Here is a 20,111-nt window from a genome sequence, read left to right on the forward strand (position 1 = left end):
ATTAACAATTTGTTAAAGGATGGTGCACGACCTAAGATAGGATTTATCCCATGAGGTAAATCTCTTACTCCAGACAACCAGCTGTGCAAAAGCTTCCCAGCCAATTAAGAGATAATTATGAGGATTCTTGAGATGAATCCTCATAATGGCATCACCGACTCGATGGACATGAGTTTGAGTGAGCTCCGGAAGTTGGTGATGGACAGGGAAGCCTGGCATGCTGCAGTCCATGGGGTTGCAGAGTTGGACACAACTGAGCGATTGAATTGAACTGAGTCTCACTGGCCACTGTGGGCTGTGTGTTTCCAAGTTTTCTTATGCTCCACACCATTATTTGACTTACCCAAGTTCCTGGTAAACAAGTCTTTTCTCTGAAAATAAATATAAACGAATTTTTTTAGTTCGAGTGAACTGTTCAAAACCCTCTTACTTTGGGCCTAGTGTGTGTTAGTCTCTCAGTTGTGTCCGCTCTTTGTGGGTAGCCATTCGCTTCTCTAGGTGAATCTTCCCAACCCAGGGATCAAACTCGGGTCTCTGGCGCTGCAGGCAGAATGTTTACCATCTGTGCTATCAGGGAAGCCCAACTGTAAGTCAGTAAGAGATCTCACCGAGACCTTAACTTCATGAGAATAAACACCAGTAGCTTAGCTTCTCTGATGATCCAGTGGCAAGAACTTCCCACTTTGTTCAGGAGCAGCAGATAAAGGAACAGTCTCCCACTGGCTTGGCTTTAAGAGTCTCCTTTAAACCAGATGGTCCCTTGCGCTGTACCATCTTTGTTGCTCCCTGAAAATACACATTTCTCATTAAGTCGATTTACCTCCTGCGAACTTCCTTTCCTTTTCTGAGATGCTGCAAAGATTGTCTAGGCAGTACTCTCCCTCTCTGGTAAGCAATGAACTCAGCTTCCTTCACCTGATCAGCAAGTTATTTTGGCAGCATTTCTGAGCTGGCAATGACAGCATTCTTTATCAGAATGTGTCTTAAACTCGCATCTGGGAGATCCCAGATTATTAAAAATTAATTAAAAACAACCTCTACACTTGTATTTGCCACTGATTTTGTCAAACATTACTGATTGGATCATGGTTGTTCTTTGTTCTTGTTCCTACAGCCTCTTACTCCCATGAAAGACAGTGGTGACTAGTGGGTTGGGGTCTTGACTTTTCTGGAAAACAGCTCTAAGGGGGTCTAGCATGTGTTTGTGTTCGTTTTCAACATCCTGCTATGTTCCTCCTGCCAGTGCCCCAGGTCCACACAAATATCGGTGCTCCTGTCAAAGAACATGTTAGTTGCTTAGTCGTATCTGACCCCATGGACTGCAGCCTGCCAGGCACCTCTGTCCATGGGATTCTCCAGGCAAGAATACTGGAGTGGGTTGCCATTCCCTCCTCCAGGGGAATCTTCCCGACCTAGGGACTGAACCCAGGTCTCCTGCATCAAAGACAGATTCTTTACCATCTGAGCCAAAAGGAAAGCCCAAATAACAGTTTGACCCCAACATGATCTGAACACGCAATCAAGAGACAGCAATACTGCCTCAGATAGTTCCCTGGAGTCCAGCAACCTGGGGGCAGGCTTAGCAAAGGATTGGAGAGAGAAGAGGGAGGAGAAGTTTTCCTTATTTTGTTAGGATTCCTCTTATCAGCTCTGCTTTTCTTTGGCTGCCCTAGGGCTGACTCTGGGGAATGCCAGACTGGGGCAAATCACAGGGTGTCTTCAGGCCGCCTCCATCCAAAGGACACACACAGCTCTCTCCAAGGGACATCCGGTTCTGGTGACCAGCAAGGGCAGCCAAAGGGTAACCAAAAGGAGTCTGTGTAAACTGAGTAAACTGCCAAAGCCACCCCCATCTTCCTTCATCTATCTCCTCGTGTCTAGGAGCTCAGGTCAGACCCTAGAGCAGCAGCCAAGGTGAGGAATTCTGTCTCCCAAGCAAGGAATGGAGCTGCATTTGGAACCTGGAGAAGAGGACATCTAGGGCTTCCCTGGTGGCTCAGATGGTGAAGAAACTGCCTGCAGTACAGGAGACCTGGGTTCAATCCCTGGGTCGGGAAGATCCCCTGGAGAAGGGAATGGCTACCTACCCCGGTATTCTTGCCTGGAATTCCATGGACAGAGGAGTCTGGTGGGCTACAGTCCATGGGGTCTCAAAGAGTCGGACAGGGAGGACCCACTAACACTGAAGAGGATATCGGCGGGGGCGGGGGCGCAGGGAGGCTGCCTTCAACAGACGCCCCCTTGTGGCTGCAGAGACAAAGGCCCAGCAGCCTGAGCTCCACTTCACAAAAGCTTCCCGCAGGTTACAGTTGTCCAGAAGCACGAAGTAGTGAGTCTCCTGACACTGAAAGTGGTCAAGCTCACTCCCAGGGTTACGTATCAGGCAGGGGCTGCGGAAGAAGGTGTGCACCTTCTAGCTCTTAGGGGTCTATACTTAAAAGCTTGCTCTGACTCCGGTCTTCTGGAATCTTCGGTCTGCCATACACTGTCACTTAAATAATCCTGTTTTGTCGCTTTGGTCTTGCGTGATGGCCTCCATCCCCACCCTGGGTTGTACCCGGAAGCGGGGCCACCATAAACGGGTCTCAAAGGGTTTTAGGTCTGCCTCCCCCGCCTCTCCCGCCTGCCTTGTAATCCTTTGAACTTCTTAGTACCCACAGCACAGGGCTAAGTCCTGCTAAGAGCTCGGTACAGCTTTGATCAAAGTAGTCTTTATACACTAGAATTAAGAAATAAGTAAATACCAAGTTGGAGAAACGGCTTAAAACGTCTAAGAAATCGAGGGCAACAGGATTCTGCAGAGGAAAAAAGGCCTGCCAGCTGGGGTGGGGAGAGACAGGTTGGAAAGAGGAACTCCACTCTAAAGAAAGAACGTACAAATCTTTCGCAGGGGAGGCATCCCGAGAGTCGCCGGCCTCGGAACGAGCGGGTTCTCCAGAGCGCCCCGGGGTTGGCGCGCAAGACTCGCGCGGCCCAGCAGGGCGGGAACCGGGCGGCTGCCGGTGGCTTCCCGGGGAGGCTCCTTCTCCGAGTTGGGAGCTACCGGTCGGCGGGCCTCTCCCCGGATTTGTGACGTGCCGGGGCAGCGGTGGTGACGGGGCCACCACACAAAGCAGGGTCGTCGGGGCGGGGGTCTCCCAGGCCAAGAGCCCCAGTGGGATGGGGAGGGGGTGGGGAGCGAGGCGCCCCCGAGCGCCGGGGCTCCGCGCGGAATTAAAGTGAGCGCCGAGTCGGCAGTGACGGCGGCGGCGCGGGGGTGGCGCCGGTGCGGCCGCGAGCGCCTAGCGCGCGCCTGGCTGCTGTGGCCGCGTTGGCGGCCCGCGCGCCTGGCTCGCCGAGGCCGCGCCACGCCCCCGCGGGGGTGGAGCTGCGGCCGGGGGCGGGTCCGCTGCTGGCGGCGCCCGGGCCCGGGGCGGGGGTTGTGGCAGCAGCTGCAGCAGCGGCGGCGGCAACGGCGCCAGGAGCTGCTGCTGCAGAGGCGGAGGCTGCTCCTGAACGCGTCCGGGTCGCGCAGCCGGAGTCCCAGCCCGGAGGTGCCGGGCGGTGCGCTGGGTGCTGCGGCTGCTGCCCGCCCGCCGCTGCCAGGGCCCCCGCTGCCACCCGGGTCCCGGCCGCAGCTCGCGCCCCCGTCAACCCCGCCCGCGTGTGTGCCCCAGCCGGGACGCCGCCCCCGGCCGGGTCTCCACTTCTCGGCCGCACCTCCCATGACTGCGCCCGCTCGAAGATGGCTGCGAAGGGCGCGTACGGCTCCCACCTGAAGATGGAGAGCGAGCTGGAGCGCTGCCGCGCCGAGGGCCACTGGGACCGCATGCCCGAGCTGGTTCGGCAGATGCAGGCACTAGTCATGCTGGGCGGCGGAGGCGGCCGGCGAGGCAGCCCGAGCGCCGGGTTCACCTCTCTGGACACCGGTGAGTAAGGGAAGGGGCCGGTTCACAAGCGCGGAGCGCGCGAAAGGCGCCGCCTCCTCCAGGAAGCGGGCCCCGACTGCCTGGGGCGGGAGGTGGCTGCTTTCGGTATTACTCGTCCTGCATTGCTGATGTTAGGAACAGCCAGGGTACTTAGGAAGGTTCTTCTGCCCCAGGAGAAACACGTGCAAGGTGTTTTGGGGAAGAGAAACGGGTTTTGCTCTCTGCCGTTTCCTATCTTGTGGGCTACTCCGACTACTGTGAAATGGTGGTACCAACACATATCAGCTCAGGGCGTGGGCTGGATCCCTGCGCCACCCCTCCAACCCCCATTCCGGTTCCTAAACCCTGTCAGGTGAAGACTGTCTGTCTCTCTTTGCCCTCCCCTTCTTCCCCCGTCAAATTGACAGCGGAGCTCTGTGCACAGCCAGTACGGTTGGGGGCTTGACGAGCGCCAAGGTGGAGTGGTGAAGTGGGAAAGAGGGCTGGTTAAGCCTTAGTTTCCTCTTCGATGTTCTGCTTCAGGACGCCTCTAGTCCTGCAGTCGGTGACTTTAGCAGTAGGGCTGGTTTGGCTGGGCTGGGCTCTTGTGCCGGGGCGGGAAAGCAGCCTGATGTGGCGGTGTGGAGCACGCCGCCCCAATCTCCAACCTCAAATCCTGTTCCTCGTACCTTCAGCTCAGCCCGGCGAGCCCTGCCTGAGCCCTCTCTGTGCTCAGCCAACTTTAGAGCCTTTGTGGAAGGAGGCAGGGAGTAAATCAATACAGATATAAAGTTTTAAGGACTGCCCAGCCCGTGGAAGGCTCTGTAAGGAGACAGAATGATAATAATAATATCAGTAATAAGTAACTTGCTCACTCACTGTGTCCCAGTGTCTAAGCCCTGTAATCAACTCGTTAATTTCTCCAACAACCCCCATGAAGCAGGTACTCTTGTTTGCCTTTTTCAGAGAAGGAAACTGAGGCACAGATTACTTAAGCAACTTATCATCCAGCCAATAAGTGGTGGAACCAGGTTTTGAACCCAGGTTTCTTTTTATATATTTATATATAATTTATTTATTGGCTGTGCAGGGTTTTCGCTGCTGCCTGTGGGTTTTCTCTAGCTGTGGAGAGCTGGGGCTGCTCTCTAGTTGGAATACACCGGCTTATTGCAGTGTCTTCTCTGGTTGTGGAGGAGGCTCTGGGCACAAGGGCTTCAGTAGTTGCAGCTCCTGGGCTCTAGAACACTGGCTCAGTAGCTGTGGTTCATCGGTTTTGTTGCTCTGCGGCATGTGGAATCTTCCCGGACCAGGCATGGAACCTGTGTCCCCTGCATTGGCAGGCGGATTCTTATCCACTGTGCTGCCAGGAAAGTTCCTGAACCCAGATTTCTGAGTACATCCTTCTAACTACTTGCACCATTACCTCTCAAGGATGTATTACACAAAAACCGAGCTTGAAGACCTGATGAAAATGGATGGGAAGCAGAGGGGTGATCAGAGGGCAATTGTGTGTTAGATTGTGGAGCTCAGAGACAGGGGAGGTTTCAGGAAACAGCAGAACCGGTGCTGGCTTCTAACTGGTGTTGGGAAAGGCAGAGTATTGTTTCCTGGTGAGGAGGAAGGATGGATGGACACCGAGGGAGCTAGATGGCAGGGATGGACAGTTGGTCTGAGACTCTCAGGTAGGTCTGAATGTGGCAGTGAGTTGCATTGGCCAGAGCTAAAGATGCATGTGGGAGAAACTGATGGGCATCTGTCTTCCAGGGAAGGATTGATAAATTTTAGGTTCCCTCTGTCGCCTGTGTGGGGTGATGTGGTAGGGTGGGGCTGGTGAGGGTGGAAGGGAAACTGACCCATGCCAGGGCACTGGGGCCTGGATAGTGCGTGGGAATCTGCGTGAGGTTGGCAGCACCTCAGAGAAACATGCTGGGCCCACGAAACGAACCAGGGCCTCCTGGAGGCTCCACAGGGCTGTGCTTCCTGAGCTGGTCTTCAGACATCTCAAGGAGGTTGACTAATTAAGTCATTGGTATTGCAGGACAGAAGAGTTTGGGGAATCCCAAAAGCTAAGACATTAGGCTTAATAGATTCAAAATGGTTAAACTGGTGTTTTAAAACTGTAGGACTTCTCAGAGCCTTTCATGTGCTCACCTGCCGGTGATATTCAAGCCCAGGTTAGAGTATAAACACACATTTCTCAAACTTACTTTGACCATATGCTATGAAGCATTATTGGGAAGCACTGGCATGGCATAGTTATAAATGGTATGTGTAGTTATAAAGTGCTATTTGAACAAACTTTTTTTGTAAACAGCCCAGTGGGGAAGGCAGGAATGATTGTCCCCACTTCAGACACCAAGGCCCAGAAAGGTCACATAATGAGTAGTATGTGGCAGAGAATGTGTACCCAAACATGAGTCTCACCCAAGTCTACCAGGGACAGTGTGAAGCCTGGCTGGGCTTCACGGTGAGTACTGGCCAGCCCAAAGAGGGAGGCTGGGGGCACTGGGGTCTTTACTGCCAATTTTGATGTTTGGTTCTATAAGTGATTTTCTCCCACTGTTAAATCTAGATACACTTATTCCAAATGTACACACACACATGCACACACAGACACACACAAGGAAGGAAAACAAGTGACTTCCAAAGCCCACGTGTAGGGCATTTTTGGATTGTCTGCTACTTTGGTTGTTTCTCCACTGAGTTCCTTATCACTGGAAGGACTGGCAGCCTGTTTTTTTGAGGGGGTGTTGGCACTGACCACCCCCCACTGCAACCCAAGAGGGAGATTCTTAAAAGTCCCACCTGGTCGATTAGATTGTTACAGTCAAGGACCAGAAGCGTCAACATAATGACATAATTTGGGAGAAGGGAGGAAGCTGAACCCCGGCTGAACCCTGCTTTACAGACTGAGGCCCCACTGTATCTGTGGGGTTTCCTCCAGAAGCAAAGAATAGCTCCCAGGGCCTGGGTTTCACTCCAGGCAGCAGGAGGGGAAGACCCAGCTGGAGGGGGGCCCTCTTTCTGGTCAGAGATGAAGGAGTGAAGGATCAGGAGATGCTCCCCCAAAGGGGGCCCTTATACCCCTCCTTTCTTGTTTGGGGAGATTGCTCCCCACCACCTGCCCAGGGGGAAAGGGGTTGTTACTGTTTGTGCATTTTCTTTCAAACATATCCGGTTTAGATTTGGTCAGGATGCAGCAGGGGAACCCCAGAGCGTGGCTAACTGTAATGGGGTTTGTTCATGTAGAAACAAAGGACCCCATCCAAGTGGTTAAAAAAAAAAGAAAAAAAAAACCTTTATTATGAAAAATTTTTTAAACATCAAAAAAGTAGAAAAATGAATCTCATGTATCCATCAACCAGTGTCAGTAATCACAAACCCATGAATAGTCTTGTTTGAGCTATACCCTGGCCCATTTATCCCCCGCATTGCTATTTCAGTATTTATTAAACAAGAGCTCTTTTGAAAAATAAAACTACCATATTATTATTGCAGCCCCCCTTCATCTAATGCTTAACTTTACAGTTCATTGGCTAGAATCAGGATCCAAATAAGGCCACACATTGCATTTGGTTAATGGATTGATCTAAGACATTTTATTATGAAAATTTCAAACGTACAAATTTGAAAGAATTTTGTAGTAGACACCTATATTGTCGCCGCCTAAATTCTGATATTCTTTTACTATACTGTCTTTAATCACTTCTGCCACACTGTCCATTCAGCTTGAGTCTCTTAATCTGTAGTTATCCCCCTTTTAAATTAGTGATTAAAAAAACCTGGCGATTGTTCTGAGCTTTTTTTTTCTGCTGAAGCTAGAGGGAGTGTGTTTGAGGCAGGTGGTCTGTCACGAGTTTTGCCCTCTTCCTCCTCTTGCTGTGGTTGGAAGGTCCCACCCTTTGCAGTTCTGTGAAGTGAGCAGTTGCAGAGACCAATGTGTTCCCATTTGACCAGGAGGGAAGGGGCTGATCTGAGCACCTGGCCTGCTGGCTGGACCCAGCTTTCCTGACTGAACTGAGAAGGGCACTCTGCCCTGAAAGTATGGGTTCTGGGAAGGAGGCTGGTATCCTTGAAGTGGGTCCCTATGACCTGTTACCCATTGAGAGGCCTGGAGAGGGGCAAGAATGGAAAGGAAGTTGGCCCCAGAGGCCTCCAAAACAAGGTGGGCAGAGAAGACTGGGGGGCCACTAAGTAGGGGCTTCCTTTGCGCCTCTGCTAAGGCAGAGGGCTAAACTGGGCCGCCAGAATCAAGAGCCAGGCTGTCAGAGTCTCTGGCACTGTCTGTGAGAAAGGCCTTTCTAATGCCCTGGGAAGGGAGAAGCTGGAACACTTGACTCGACCCGGGATAGGGAGTAGATGTCAGACACTAAAATGATAAAGAGCAATTTGTTTTACCTTTGGAGAAGGATAGGAAAGCCTCGATCTACCTCTGTCCTTATTTAACAACTGAAAACCTAGAATAGCCTTCAGTTCCATAGACTGACCACTTGAGGACAGTGGGATGGAAAATGTGGAGCAGGGAGGAGAGTTGGACAAGGAAGAAAAGAAAGTAAATTCCCAACATCCACTTTGAGTGTCTGCTAAGTGGAAAAACAGAGACTGAGTGGGGAGTGAAGAGGGAGGGCAAAGGGTTCTGGAGAAGGCCCTGGAGTGTTAATTTACAAAATAGTCTGTAACTCACGAGTGTGTAACGGTGAGAACTGTTCTTATTCCTGACCTTGGAATTAGCTTTTAACCTACTGTTTACAGCTCCTTAGACTGTTCTTCATTTCCAGACTGTCAGAGGCTCTGCTCTGCATGGGATGTGGGGAAGACACACTGTTCTTTGGCTGCGTTACGTTATGGTGGGTTGTGACCATAACAGTATTGCATCTCTATTGTCACCTATAAATTGAGTATAATTTCTACCTTTCAGAGTTGTGCAGATTAAATGATACTAAATGATAAAGTACCTGATCCTCAGTATATACGTGCGTGCTTAGTTGTGTCCGACTCTTTGCGACCCCATGGACTGTAACCCATCAGGCTCCTCTGTCCATGGGATTTTCCAGGCAAGAATACTGGAGTGGGTTGCCATGCCCGCCTCCAGGGAATCTTCCTGACTACGGATCGAACCCGCATCTCCTGGATCGAACCTGCATCTCCTGCATCTCCTTCATTGGCATTCTTTACTGCTGAGCCACCAGGTATTCAGTGAGCCCTCAGCAAACATCAGCCCTCCTTTGGCAGTAAAAGGCACTCTTGTGTTTTAGAGTAGTGCTTCTCAAGCTATCTGTGGTGAAGGCTCAGTTTTATGTTCTGGATTTTGGGTTTTGTGTGTTTTTTTAGATTCTCAATCTATTGTGCTCTGATACTTTCTTAAAATACATAAACTGATACCCACTCACCCCCAGTTTTTTAGTATTTGATTCAGCAATTGTTCTGTTACATGATCATCAGTGTTTCTAAACATATGTTATAAATTTCTGCACTCACCTGCAGGACTGGGTCACAAACATGCACAGACCTGCCCCAGCCCATGGACCACACTTTGAGCAGAATGTGTTCTGAGGACAGTTCCATTATTTTGAAGAGAGGTAATCACTGCAGACTCATCTCACATGCTAGTAAAGTAATGCTCAAAATTCTCCAAGCCAGGCTTCAGCAATACATGAACCGTGAACTTCCTGATGTTCAAGCTGGTTTTAGAAAAGGCAGAGGAGCCAGAGGTCAAATTGCCAACATCCGCTGGATCATGGAAAAAGCAAGAGAGTTCCAGAAAAACATCATTTCTGCTCTATTGACTATGCCAAAGCCTTTGACTGTGTGGATCACAATAAACTGTGGAAATTCTGAAAGAGACGAGAATACCAGACCACCTGACCTGCCTCTTGAGAAATCTGTATGCAGGTCAGGAAGCAAGAGTTAGAACTGGACATGGAACAACAGACTGGTTCCAAATAGGAAAAGGAGTACGTCAAGGCTGTATATTATCACCCTGCTTATTTAACTTCTGTGCAGAGTACATCATGAGAAACGCTGGACTGGAAGAAGCACAAGGTGGAATCAAGATTGCCGGGACAAATATCAATAACCTCAGATATGCAGATGACACCACCCTTATGGCAGAAAGTGAAGAGGAACTCAAAAGCCTCTTGATGAAAGTGAAAGTGGAGATTGAAAAAGTTGGCTTAAAGTTCAACATTCAGAAAACGAAGATCATGGCATCTGGTCCCACCACTTCATGGGAAATAGATGGAGAAACAGTGGAAACAGTGTCAGACTTGATTTTTGAGGGCTCCAAAATCATTGTAGATGGTGACTGCAGCCCTGAAATTAAAAGACGCTTACTCCTTGGAAGGAAAGTTATGACCAATCTAGATAGCGTATTGAAAAGCAGAGACATTACTTTGCCAACAAAGGTCCGTCTAGTGAAGGCTATGGTTTTTCCAGTAGTCATGTATGGATGTGAGAATTGGACTGTGAAGAAAGCTGAGCGCCGAAGAATTGATGCTTTTGAACTGTGGTGTTGGAGAAGACTCTTGAGAGTCCCTTGGACTGCAAGGAGATCCAACCAGTCCATTCTAAAGGAGATCAGTCCTGGGTGTTCTTTGGAAGGAATGATGCTAAAGCTGAAACTCCAATACTTTGGCCACCTCATGCGAAGAGTTGACTCATTGGAAAAGACTCTGATGCTGGGAGGGATTGGGGGCAGGAGGAGAAAGGGATGACAGAGGATGAGATGGCTGGATGGCATTACCGACTCGATGGACATGAGTTTGAGTGAACTCCGGGAGTTGGCAACGGACAGGGAGGCCTGGCGTGCTGCGATTCATGGGGTCGCAAAGAGTCGGACACGACTGAGCAACTGAAATGAACTGATGGGCCCTGGAGAGTATTTCAAGATTGAGGTTTGCCTGGAAGGAATTGGTTTCTTGTGGCATGAAAGGAAAGGAGCCAGGGAGCTCAAGGGAGCTCTGGGCTGGGCAGTTGAGTGGCTGAGGCGGGACCTGGTGGTCCAGTGGCTGGGCTGAAGACCTGGGGGGCTAAGTGGGGGCCAGGAGCTGTGTGCGCAGGCGCACTTGACCGCAGAGGGGCGGGACCAGCGCAGGAGGCGGAGCCTGGGGAGGGTTTCGGTTCCCAGGGAAGTGCGTGTACGCTCAGTCTTCTCCAGGTCTTTGCGACCCCATGGACTGTATAGCCCTCCAGGCTCCTCTGTCCATGTAATTCTCCAGGCAAGAACGCTGGGGTGGGTTGCTGTTTCCTCCCTGGGAAGTAGCCAGTTCCTAACTCTGTCTCAAGTTTTACTCATTAGAAGGGGACAGCAACTTGCCCGGTGGTCGACAGCTCAGAAAAGCTGCTCAGGCACCTACTTCTAAGCAGCTCACTTCCCTTCCTGCCTGAAGATTTTGGAAACGTAGGATATTTCCCTTTATTCTTGAGTTGATTTAAATTTTATTTTTGACTGGATAATATATTCACATGGGTCAGTCTTCCAAAGGTAACCTAAAGAGTGAAAAGCCTCCCTCCATTTCTGCCCCTTCCCCATAAAGGAGCAGAGTTAGCAGATGTTTATGTCATTCTTTTGTGTGTTTTTATGCATAAATGCAGGTGGCCCACTGTGTGTGCTCCACTTTCTGATCAGTGTATCTTGAAGTTGATTTCATGACAACCCATACAGAACTTCCTAATTTCTTTATATGGTAGTACGGTGTCCCTTTTAATGAATGTATCATGCTTTATTTAATCAGACTCCTCTTTATGGACATAAAAGTTGTCTCTAGTTTTCTGCTATTATAAACAACATTGCAGGAATGGCCTTATATGTCAGTTGTTTTACACATGTTTGAGGATGTCTGTAGCCATGGGATTGCTGAGTCAATGGAATGTGCAAGGAGTAATTTTATCATATGTCACCAAATTGTACTTTATAGAGGTTCCACCACCTTTTGCCCCACCAGCAATGGATGATAGTTTGAGCCATCATTTTTGCCCATTTCATCCAAATGTTTGAAACCATGAGGTCGGTAGCAAAGAATGGGCTTGTAGGCTGTGGCATACTCAGAGGGCACACATCCTGTGGCAGTTTTCTTGGGTCTGGACTTCCCGGGTACTCCCTGTAGGGCATCTCCCTTACAGAGAAAGACTCTTACTCAGGGACAGGCAATTGTATACCCGTGGCTTTGAGTTGTGAGCAGATTGCAGTGGTCCTGAGAGTAAGGAGTGAGTGGCATTCTGAGTAGGTCTGAGAATGCCATCCTGGCAGCAGGAAGAGCTCTAGAGGAAGTGGGACTGAGCTCACCTTCCTGGAGGCATTTTGGATCTGCATGGAAGTCCCCAAGCCCCATGGCTTCCCTATGGGGGAGTGGAAAAGATCTGTTTCACTCAGCAGCTAATATTTATTGGGTGCCTGTATTCAGTGGTCCTTGCTCTGTTCGAGGGTAGTGGGCCATGAGCCAGTCACACCGAGCACAGCCACCTGAGGCTATCCCTAAATCACCGTCAACCTCAAACCCTGCACCCTGAGCACCCGATCCCACCTCACCCAGGCTGCCCCTGCTGTAAGTAGCAGGAATGTGGTGGCCCCAAGACTGGAGTTTTCAGTGCCGTTGGGGGGATGGCAAATTAAACCAAGCAGTATAAAATCACTAGCCAACTAGTGAGGTCTATAGATGAGCTAACGTATGTGAGAGAACTCCAGAAAGTGCCAAGTACTGAAGATGTTCAAGGATTTGCCTTGCCACATGAGTAAATCTGCTTCTTGCCTTAACTCCGCTTGGCTGTTAGAGTATCCCAGTCCTGTGCCATGTTCAGCCACTTCAGATGCCTCCAACTCTTTGTGACACCATGGACTGTAATGCACCAGGCTCCTCTGTCCATGGGATTTTTCAGGCAAGAATACTGGAGTGGGTTGCCATGCCCGCCTCCAGGGGATCTTCCTGACCCAGTGATACAACCCACATCTCCTACGTCTCCTGCACTGCAGGAGGATTCCTTATTGCTGAGCCACTGAGGAAGCCCAGGTTATCCCAGGGTCATGTTCAAATACCTTAAAAACAGAGAAAACCAATTCTGGTTACATGGAAGTTAGGAGCACTAAACTCCTAAAATGTGTAAGCCACCATGCTTATTTTTCCTCTTCAGTTGTTTGGGAAACGTTCCTTCTTGGTGTAAGAACTTATCACTGTGGAGCACGGATATGATTTTGTCATTTTAAATTCTGAAATTCTGGAATTTGTTCCAAGTCCTGGGAACTCCACTTCAACCGCTACACTGCAGAAATTAAACCAAAGCGGGCAGTTTGTGCTGTGACCGTGGTAGAATGTCTGTGTTTTCTCTTCAGAGGCTGGTTAAAGTTTGTGGAATCTGTGTCTTTATTTTCTTAGACCTGGACCATTCATGTGCCTGGGGCGGGAGTGCTTGGGTACGTACAGTCTTCACACTCGCCGTGTTAAGGGGACTGCTGCCCTTGCTTACCGACTCTGACTCCTGCCCTGCTTTCCAGATGACTTGGGGAAATTGCTCCTGGCCGAGGCCCTCCTAGAGCAGTGTTTGAAGGGGAACCATGCCACGATAAAAGACTCCATCCCTCTGCTGGAGAAGAATGAGCCGAAGATGAATGAAGCCAGAAACCACCTGAGCAGCATCCTTAACCACGGGAAGCTGCCGGTAAGCGGTTCTGCCCTCTACCCAGCAAGCCTGGGGCTGCCTCTCCTCTCTCCTCCCTCCTGTCTGCTGTCCAGCCTTGCTGGGGTCATTTGGTTGCCGGAGACGCATGTATCTCTTAAGGGTCAACCTTGTGCCATTCAGTACAGTAGCCACTAGCCACAGGGCTCATCCACATTGAGACGTGCTGTGAGTGTAAAACACACACTGAATTTTGAAGACAGTACAAAACGCGGAATATAAAAGATCATTAATTCTTTATGTTGATTACATATTCATATGATAATATTTTGAGTGTGTTACATAAACTATATTATTAAAATTAATTTCACCTCTTTTTACCTTTTTTAATGTGACTAGAAATTTCTACTTGAAAAACCTAAATTACACTTGTGGCCCAAGTTGTATATTTCTATTACACAGTGTTTGGTTGACCTAGTTTGTCCCTGATCATTTGGCCTCTTCGAGGGTCTCAGGGAAATAAAACCTAGTAAGCCTACTATCTATTTGGAAACAGGCAAATATGCTGTTGTCTACCAATGGAAGCACTCCATAACATGGCAGTCCAGTTTGAGTCCACGTGCATTTATTGAGCACCTGCTGAATGCAAGGCATTGAGGAGTGATATAGAGGGAGGTACAGTCTCAGCTTTCTTTAAGCCTTTACTGCTCGAGGCATGGTCCACCCACCTGCAGTATGGGTATTATCTGGGAGCTGTTAAGAATGCAAAATCTGGGGACGTCTCTGGTGATCCAGTGGCTGACTCTGCACCCCCAGTGCAGGGGCCCAAGTTTGATCCCTGGTCGGGGAACTAGATCCCACATGCCACAACTAAGAGTTAGCATGCTGCAATTAAAGATTCTGCATGCTGCAACGAAGACCCAAAATAATCACATAAGCAAACATAAATATAAGGGAAAAAATACAAAATCCGATTCAGAATCTGCATTTAAGAAAGCTCTCTCGGTGATTCTCATGCACTTTCTTTAAGTTTGAGACTGTTCTCAATTCCAGTGTATACTGAGCTGTAATAGAAGTATTGGTATGTCATTAGAGACCCAAAGAGAAAGTAATTTTTCAAGAGATATTCCAAAGTAGTATATTTCCTGACTTAAATATTTACCTCAGGGAGGCTGCAGGGCTACTGAGAAGATAGTCCTATTAAACAGTTGTCCAAGGTGGACTGTGATGCATGCCACTGGAGTAGCTTACAGGGGAGGCAAGTCTTAGGAGGACAGTCCCTGGGGTGACCTGGGGCAGTCAGACTCAGGCTGATGGTAGTTCTGAAACTGGACCCATTTGGGGTCTGGATCTTGAAAGGGGTCAGGATATGGACTTACACAGATAGAACAGGGCATTCTAAGCTACAGAAGCAATGTATGATCCAAAAGTTCCTCTTAGAAGGATTTCCTTAAAGTATGTCAATTAGCAGGAGCATCAGGGAATGGCTTTAATTAGGTATAAAGGGACATCGTGGCCAGAGAGTTGGGAGTGAAATACCAGGCCAGGAAGTGGGTGTGTTTTCTGTAAGCAGTGTGGGGAGACTGTCCTGGGAGTTTAAGGTTACTGCCTTCAGACTCCTTGACAGGGATTACTGTAGTCCTGGGAGGTTTTGTGCTGGATTAAAATAGCTGCTTGACCCTGAGCCTGTCCTCTGATCTTCCAGGCCTTCTAGTTTCTCATCTGCCCATCAAAATGGCTGAACTTGACTGGTAGGTCTCAAGTTTTTCCCATCAAGACCCTTTACATTTTTTTCTTTCCGGTAGACTTTTTAATTATATATTAAAAAAAATTTTTTTTAATAAAAATGACTCGGGCTTATTGGAAAAAAAGGTTCACTAAAATAAAAAACTAGTTTGAAGAGTAATAAGTCCTTGTTTCCACTCCAACCCCCGTGCCCACTCCCATCCCGAGCTGAGCTCTGGTCATCACTTGCTGTGAGTTCCATATGCCTTCTGTATGTTAACAGTCACATGTACACATGTATGGAGCTTTCTCTTCATCTTAGCATTATAGGGTTCTTGTCAAGTTGCTCTTTTGCACCAAAAACTCACTTGATGCTATCTCCGTGCCAATACCTCATTCTTTGTATTTGCCGAATAGTATCCACATGTATTATTGTGAAAACTGCTTTATCTACCATATCAAATTAATTCAGTACAGATTTTACCATGCTTTATTAACCAGAGACAAAGATAGGCACTGCTAACATTGAGAAATTCACTGTTATATGGACCAAGGCTAAAAACTCCATGTTGATCAGGCAAAATAAAATATTAAAAGTAGTTTGTGGGATTCTCTATCTTACCCCAAAGGCAAAGGTGTGACTGGGGTGTGATATTTCTTGGCAGCAGATGAAATCTCAGGTGGCTTCCCATGCATTCTGAGGCGTTCTCCTGGGGTGAGGAGGAGACGTGGGTCCTGGGGCACTTCCTCAGGGTAGTTTGGAACCTTCTGCCCTCAGTCACCTCCGAGATCCTGCACAGCTCCGTGCTTTGGAGGCTGGTGAAAATGAGCCATTTGCCTTGACTTCAGGTGTCCAGTGAGTGCCAGGCTTTGCCCCACCTCACTGGTGCCTCACAGTAACCTTCTACAATGGTATTTACTGTTATTCCCATTTTCCAGATGAGGAAACTGAGACCTAGGAGAGGTGAGTCACTTCGCCAAGGACCACAGCGTAGGTCTTGAACACAGCCTGTCTGACCCTGTTCCCACGTTCCCATGTTCTCTGCCGTTTCTCAGTGTTGTGTCCCGAGTGCTGGAGTAGAAATTAAATAATGACTGAGAAACTGGGACCGGGAGCTGACTGTGGCTCAGATCATGAACTCCTTATTGCCAAATTCAGACTTAAATTGAAGAAAGTAGGGAAAACCACTAGACCATTCAGGTATGACCTAAATCAAATCCCTTATGATTATACAGTGGAAATGAGAAATAGATTTAAGGGTCTAGATCTGGTAGATAGAGTGCCTGATGAACTATGGACTGAGGTTTGTGACATTGTACAGGAGACAGGGATCAAGACCATCCCCATGGAAAAGAAATGCAAAAAAGCAAAATGGCTGTCTGGGGAGGCCTTACAAATAGCTGTGAAAAGAAGAGAAGCGAAAAGCAAAGGAGAAAAAAATATAAGCATATGAATGCGGAGTTCCAAAGAATAGCAAGAAGAGATAAGAAAGCCTTCCTCAGTGATCAATGCAAAGAAATAGAGGAAAACAACAGAATGGGAAAGACTAGAGATCTCTTCAAGAAAATTAGAGATACCAAGGGAAGGTTTCATGCAAAGATGGGCTCGATAAAGGACAGAAATGGTATGGACCTAACAGAAGCAGAAGATACTAAGAAGAGGTGGCAAGAATACACAGAAGAACTGTACAAAAAAGATCTTCACAACCCAGATAATCACGATGGTGTGATCACTGACCTAGAGCCAGACATCCTGGAATGTGAAGTCAAGTGGGCCTTAGAAAGCATCACTACGAACAAAGTTAGTGGAGGCGATGGAATTCCAGTTGAGCTCTTTCAAATCCTGAAAGATGATGCTGTGAAAGTGCTGCACTCATTATGCCAGCAAATTTGGAAAACTCAGCAGTAGCCACAGGACTGGAAAAGGTCTGTTTTCATTCCAATCCCAAAGAAAGGCAATGCCAAAGAATGCTCAAACTACTGCACAATTGCACTCATCTCACACACTAGTAAAGTAATGCTCAAAATTCTCCAAGCCAGGCTTCAGCAATACATGAACCGTGAACTTCCTGATGTTCAAGCTGGTTTTAGAAAAGGCAGAGGAACCAGAGATCAAATTGCCAACATCCGCTGGATCATGGGAAAAGCAAGAGAGTTCCAGAAAAACATCTATTTCTGCTTTATTGACTATGCCAAAGCCTTTGACTGTGTGGATCACAATAAACTGTGGAACATTGTGAAAGAGATGGGAATACCAGACCACCTGACCTGCCTCTTGAGAAATCTGTATGCAGGTCAGGAAGCAACAGTTAGAACTGGACATGGAACAACAGACTGGTTCTAAATAGGAAAAGGAGTACGTCAAGGTTGTATATTGTTACTGTGCTTATTTAACTTCTATGCAGAGTACATCATGAGAAACGCTGGACTGGAAGAAGCACAAGGTGGAATCAAGATTGCCGGGACAAATATCAATAACCTCAGATATGCAGATGACACCACCCTTATGGCAGAAAGTGAAGAGGAACTCAAAAGCCTCTTGATGAAAGTGAAAGAGGAGAGGGAAAAAGTTGGCTTAAAGCTCAACATTCAAAAAACAAAGATCATGGCATCCGGTCCCATCACTTCATGGGAAATAGATGGGGAAACAGTGGAAACAGTGTCAGACTTTATTTTTTGGGGCTCCAAAATCACTGCAGATGGTGACTGCAGTCATGAAATTAAAAGACGCTTACTCCTTGGAAGGAAAGTTATGACCAACCTAGATAGCATATTGAAAAGCAGAGACATTACTTTGCCAACAAAGGTCCATCTAGTCAAGGCTATGGTTTTTCCTATGGTCATGTATGGATGTGAGAGTTGGACTGTGAAGAAGGCTGAGCGCCGAAGAATTGATGCTTTTGAACTGTGGTGTTGGAGAAGACTCTTGAGAGTCCCTTGGACTGCAAGAAGATCCAACCAGTCCATTCTGAAGGAGATCAGCACTGGGATTTCTTTGGAAGGAATGATGCTAAAGCCGAAACTCCAGTACTTTGGCCACTTCATGTGAAGAGTTGACTCATTGGAAAAGACCCTGATTCTGGGAGGGATTGGGAGCAGGAGGAGAAGGGGACGACAGAGGATGAGATGGCTGGATGGCATCACTGACTCGATGGACGTGAGTCTGAGTGAACTCCGGGAGTTGGTGATGGACAGTGAGGCCTGGCGTGCTGCGATTCATGGGGTCGCAGAGTCGGACACGACTGAGGGACTGAACTGAACTGAACTGAGAAACTGGGACTAATGTGGGTGGCGATGTTGCGGTTCCTGCTGTTAGAGATCTCATTTGGCATCTGTGAATTATTTCCTCACCTCTTCTTCTTACCTGAGTGTACACATGAGGTCACTCTTCCCTGTTTATTGACAGACAGTGAGGCACAAAAAGGCTCGGTGACAGCCCTGGTCCGTCCAGTCGAGGGACTATCCCCCAGGCCCAGTGGCTTCTTGCAGAGCATCCTTCCATGGGGCTGAGGCTCTGTGGTTCCCACACTGTTGAATTGACAAGCCAGGTTCAAATTCAAAGGCATGGGTTTCAAAGAGCATAGCCATAACTTTTCATTCTGCCAGGAAAGGACATTCACAAAGCCCCCAAGCACAACAGCAGAACCAATCCATTTTCTATTACTGTCAGTCCATAAAAGAACAAACATCTTAACATCAAAACACAAGACAGATATGCTTAAGAATTATGCCCTTCTTAATTCTTAAGAATTAAAGGCAGCTTTTTAACTAGCATAACTTTAACTTTATAAAACATTCACCGCATCGTCCTTAATTTTCCACCAGCTTGGCAGAAGCCCTGTTGTAAACTGTTATTGGTTCACCAGGAACCACTCCAAGCTACACCGTGTCATCTCGCCCTGAAACGTGTCCTGAGCTTAGCTGCCCTTTTCCTTCTTTACAGGAGACCAGAATAATAATAATAATTACTCATGGCCTGTGTTTATGTAGCTCCTTTCTAGAGAAAAGTTCAAAGCTCTTTCCTGGACTTCGTCTACTTATGCTCTTGGCTTCCCTGTGACGGGAGGTGATGGGTGGTTGTTATTATCTTGCCCTCAGCGATGGGGAAATCCAGGACAGAGCAGGGAGGAAATGTGCCTCTAGAAGGTGTGTGATCTGTGGCCCTGACCCAGGGCAGAGGTGACCTACTGGGGGAGACTAGCAAATCCCCTCGAAAAATTCAGCTTTTGATCAGGTCTGTAGTCAGCAGGTCAGGCATGCAGGGGGCCCAGTGGGTCTGCTTGGTGGAGACATTGTGGGAGGTCAGCAGAAGGGAGCTCTCTGGTAGCCAGGGAGGCTTCTAGGAAGAGGTGGGCCTGAGCAAGGCCCCGAAGAAGAGTGGAGGATCTGCATAGACTTAGGGGAAGGGAAGACTGTTATAGATGGGGCTTGTATGAGCAGCAGCAAAGGAAGAACGTGTATTGGACCAGTGAGGGAGGGGATTGGGGCTTTGCCGTGTTCCACTTCCCTCTGTTGGCTTCTGAGAGGGCAGTTGGTGGTGAGGAGTAGTGGGTGCTTCCCCTGGGGTTGTGAGTACCCAAGACTCTGATCTCCCTACAGGGGGTCAAGGGCAACACCTTCCTGTTGGTGACAGAGGTCAGGAGTGGGGACTAGGACTGCATCCCCCGGGAGCTTTGTGGACAGAACTGGTGCTCTGTGGTGGGGGTGGTGGGCTGGCTGAGCACAGACATGGAGGCGGAGGGCTACCAACAGTGGCCTCAGAAGGTGGGAGATTTTAGAATAGTCTGGGCCCACGTCCAAGGCCAGGACTCTCAGGCAGGGCTGACCAGACCTGCTCAGGTCCTGAGGGAGTTCCCAAGAGTGCTCATATGGGGCGGAGATCTGAGTGTA

At 48.5% G+C, this 20,111-nt stretch overlaps 1 protein-coding gene across 2 annotated transcripts in view; it reads left to right on the plus strand.

Annotated features, from left to right (window-relative positions):
* The first annotated feature begins 3,434 nt into the window (after positions 1-3,434).
* The window catches only part of TTC7A (tetratricopeptide repeat domain 7A), a 122,285-nt gene continuing 105,608 nt past the window's right edge, over positions 3,435-20,111 (plus strand). For both annotated transcript variants that reach the window (XM_055540014.1, XM_055540013.1), the window contains exons 1-2: positions 3,435-3,908; positions 13,375-13,538. In XM_055540014.1, the coding sequence (XP_055395989.1) occupies positions 3,725-3,908; positions 13,375-13,538 (348 nt within the window). In that variant the 5' untranslated portion in view covers positions 3,435-3,724. The remainder of the gene's footprint in view (positions 3,909-13,374; positions 13,539-20,111) is intronic.

Source organism: Bubalus kerabau, chromosome 11, assembly GCF_029407905.1.
Source record: "Bubalus kerabau isolate K-KA32 ecotype Philippines breed swamp buffalo chromosome 11, PCC_UOA_SB_1v2, whole genome shotgun sequence".
Lineage (NCBI taxonomy): Eukaryota > Metazoa > Chordata > Mammalia > Artiodactyla > Bovidae > Bubalus > Bubalus kerabau.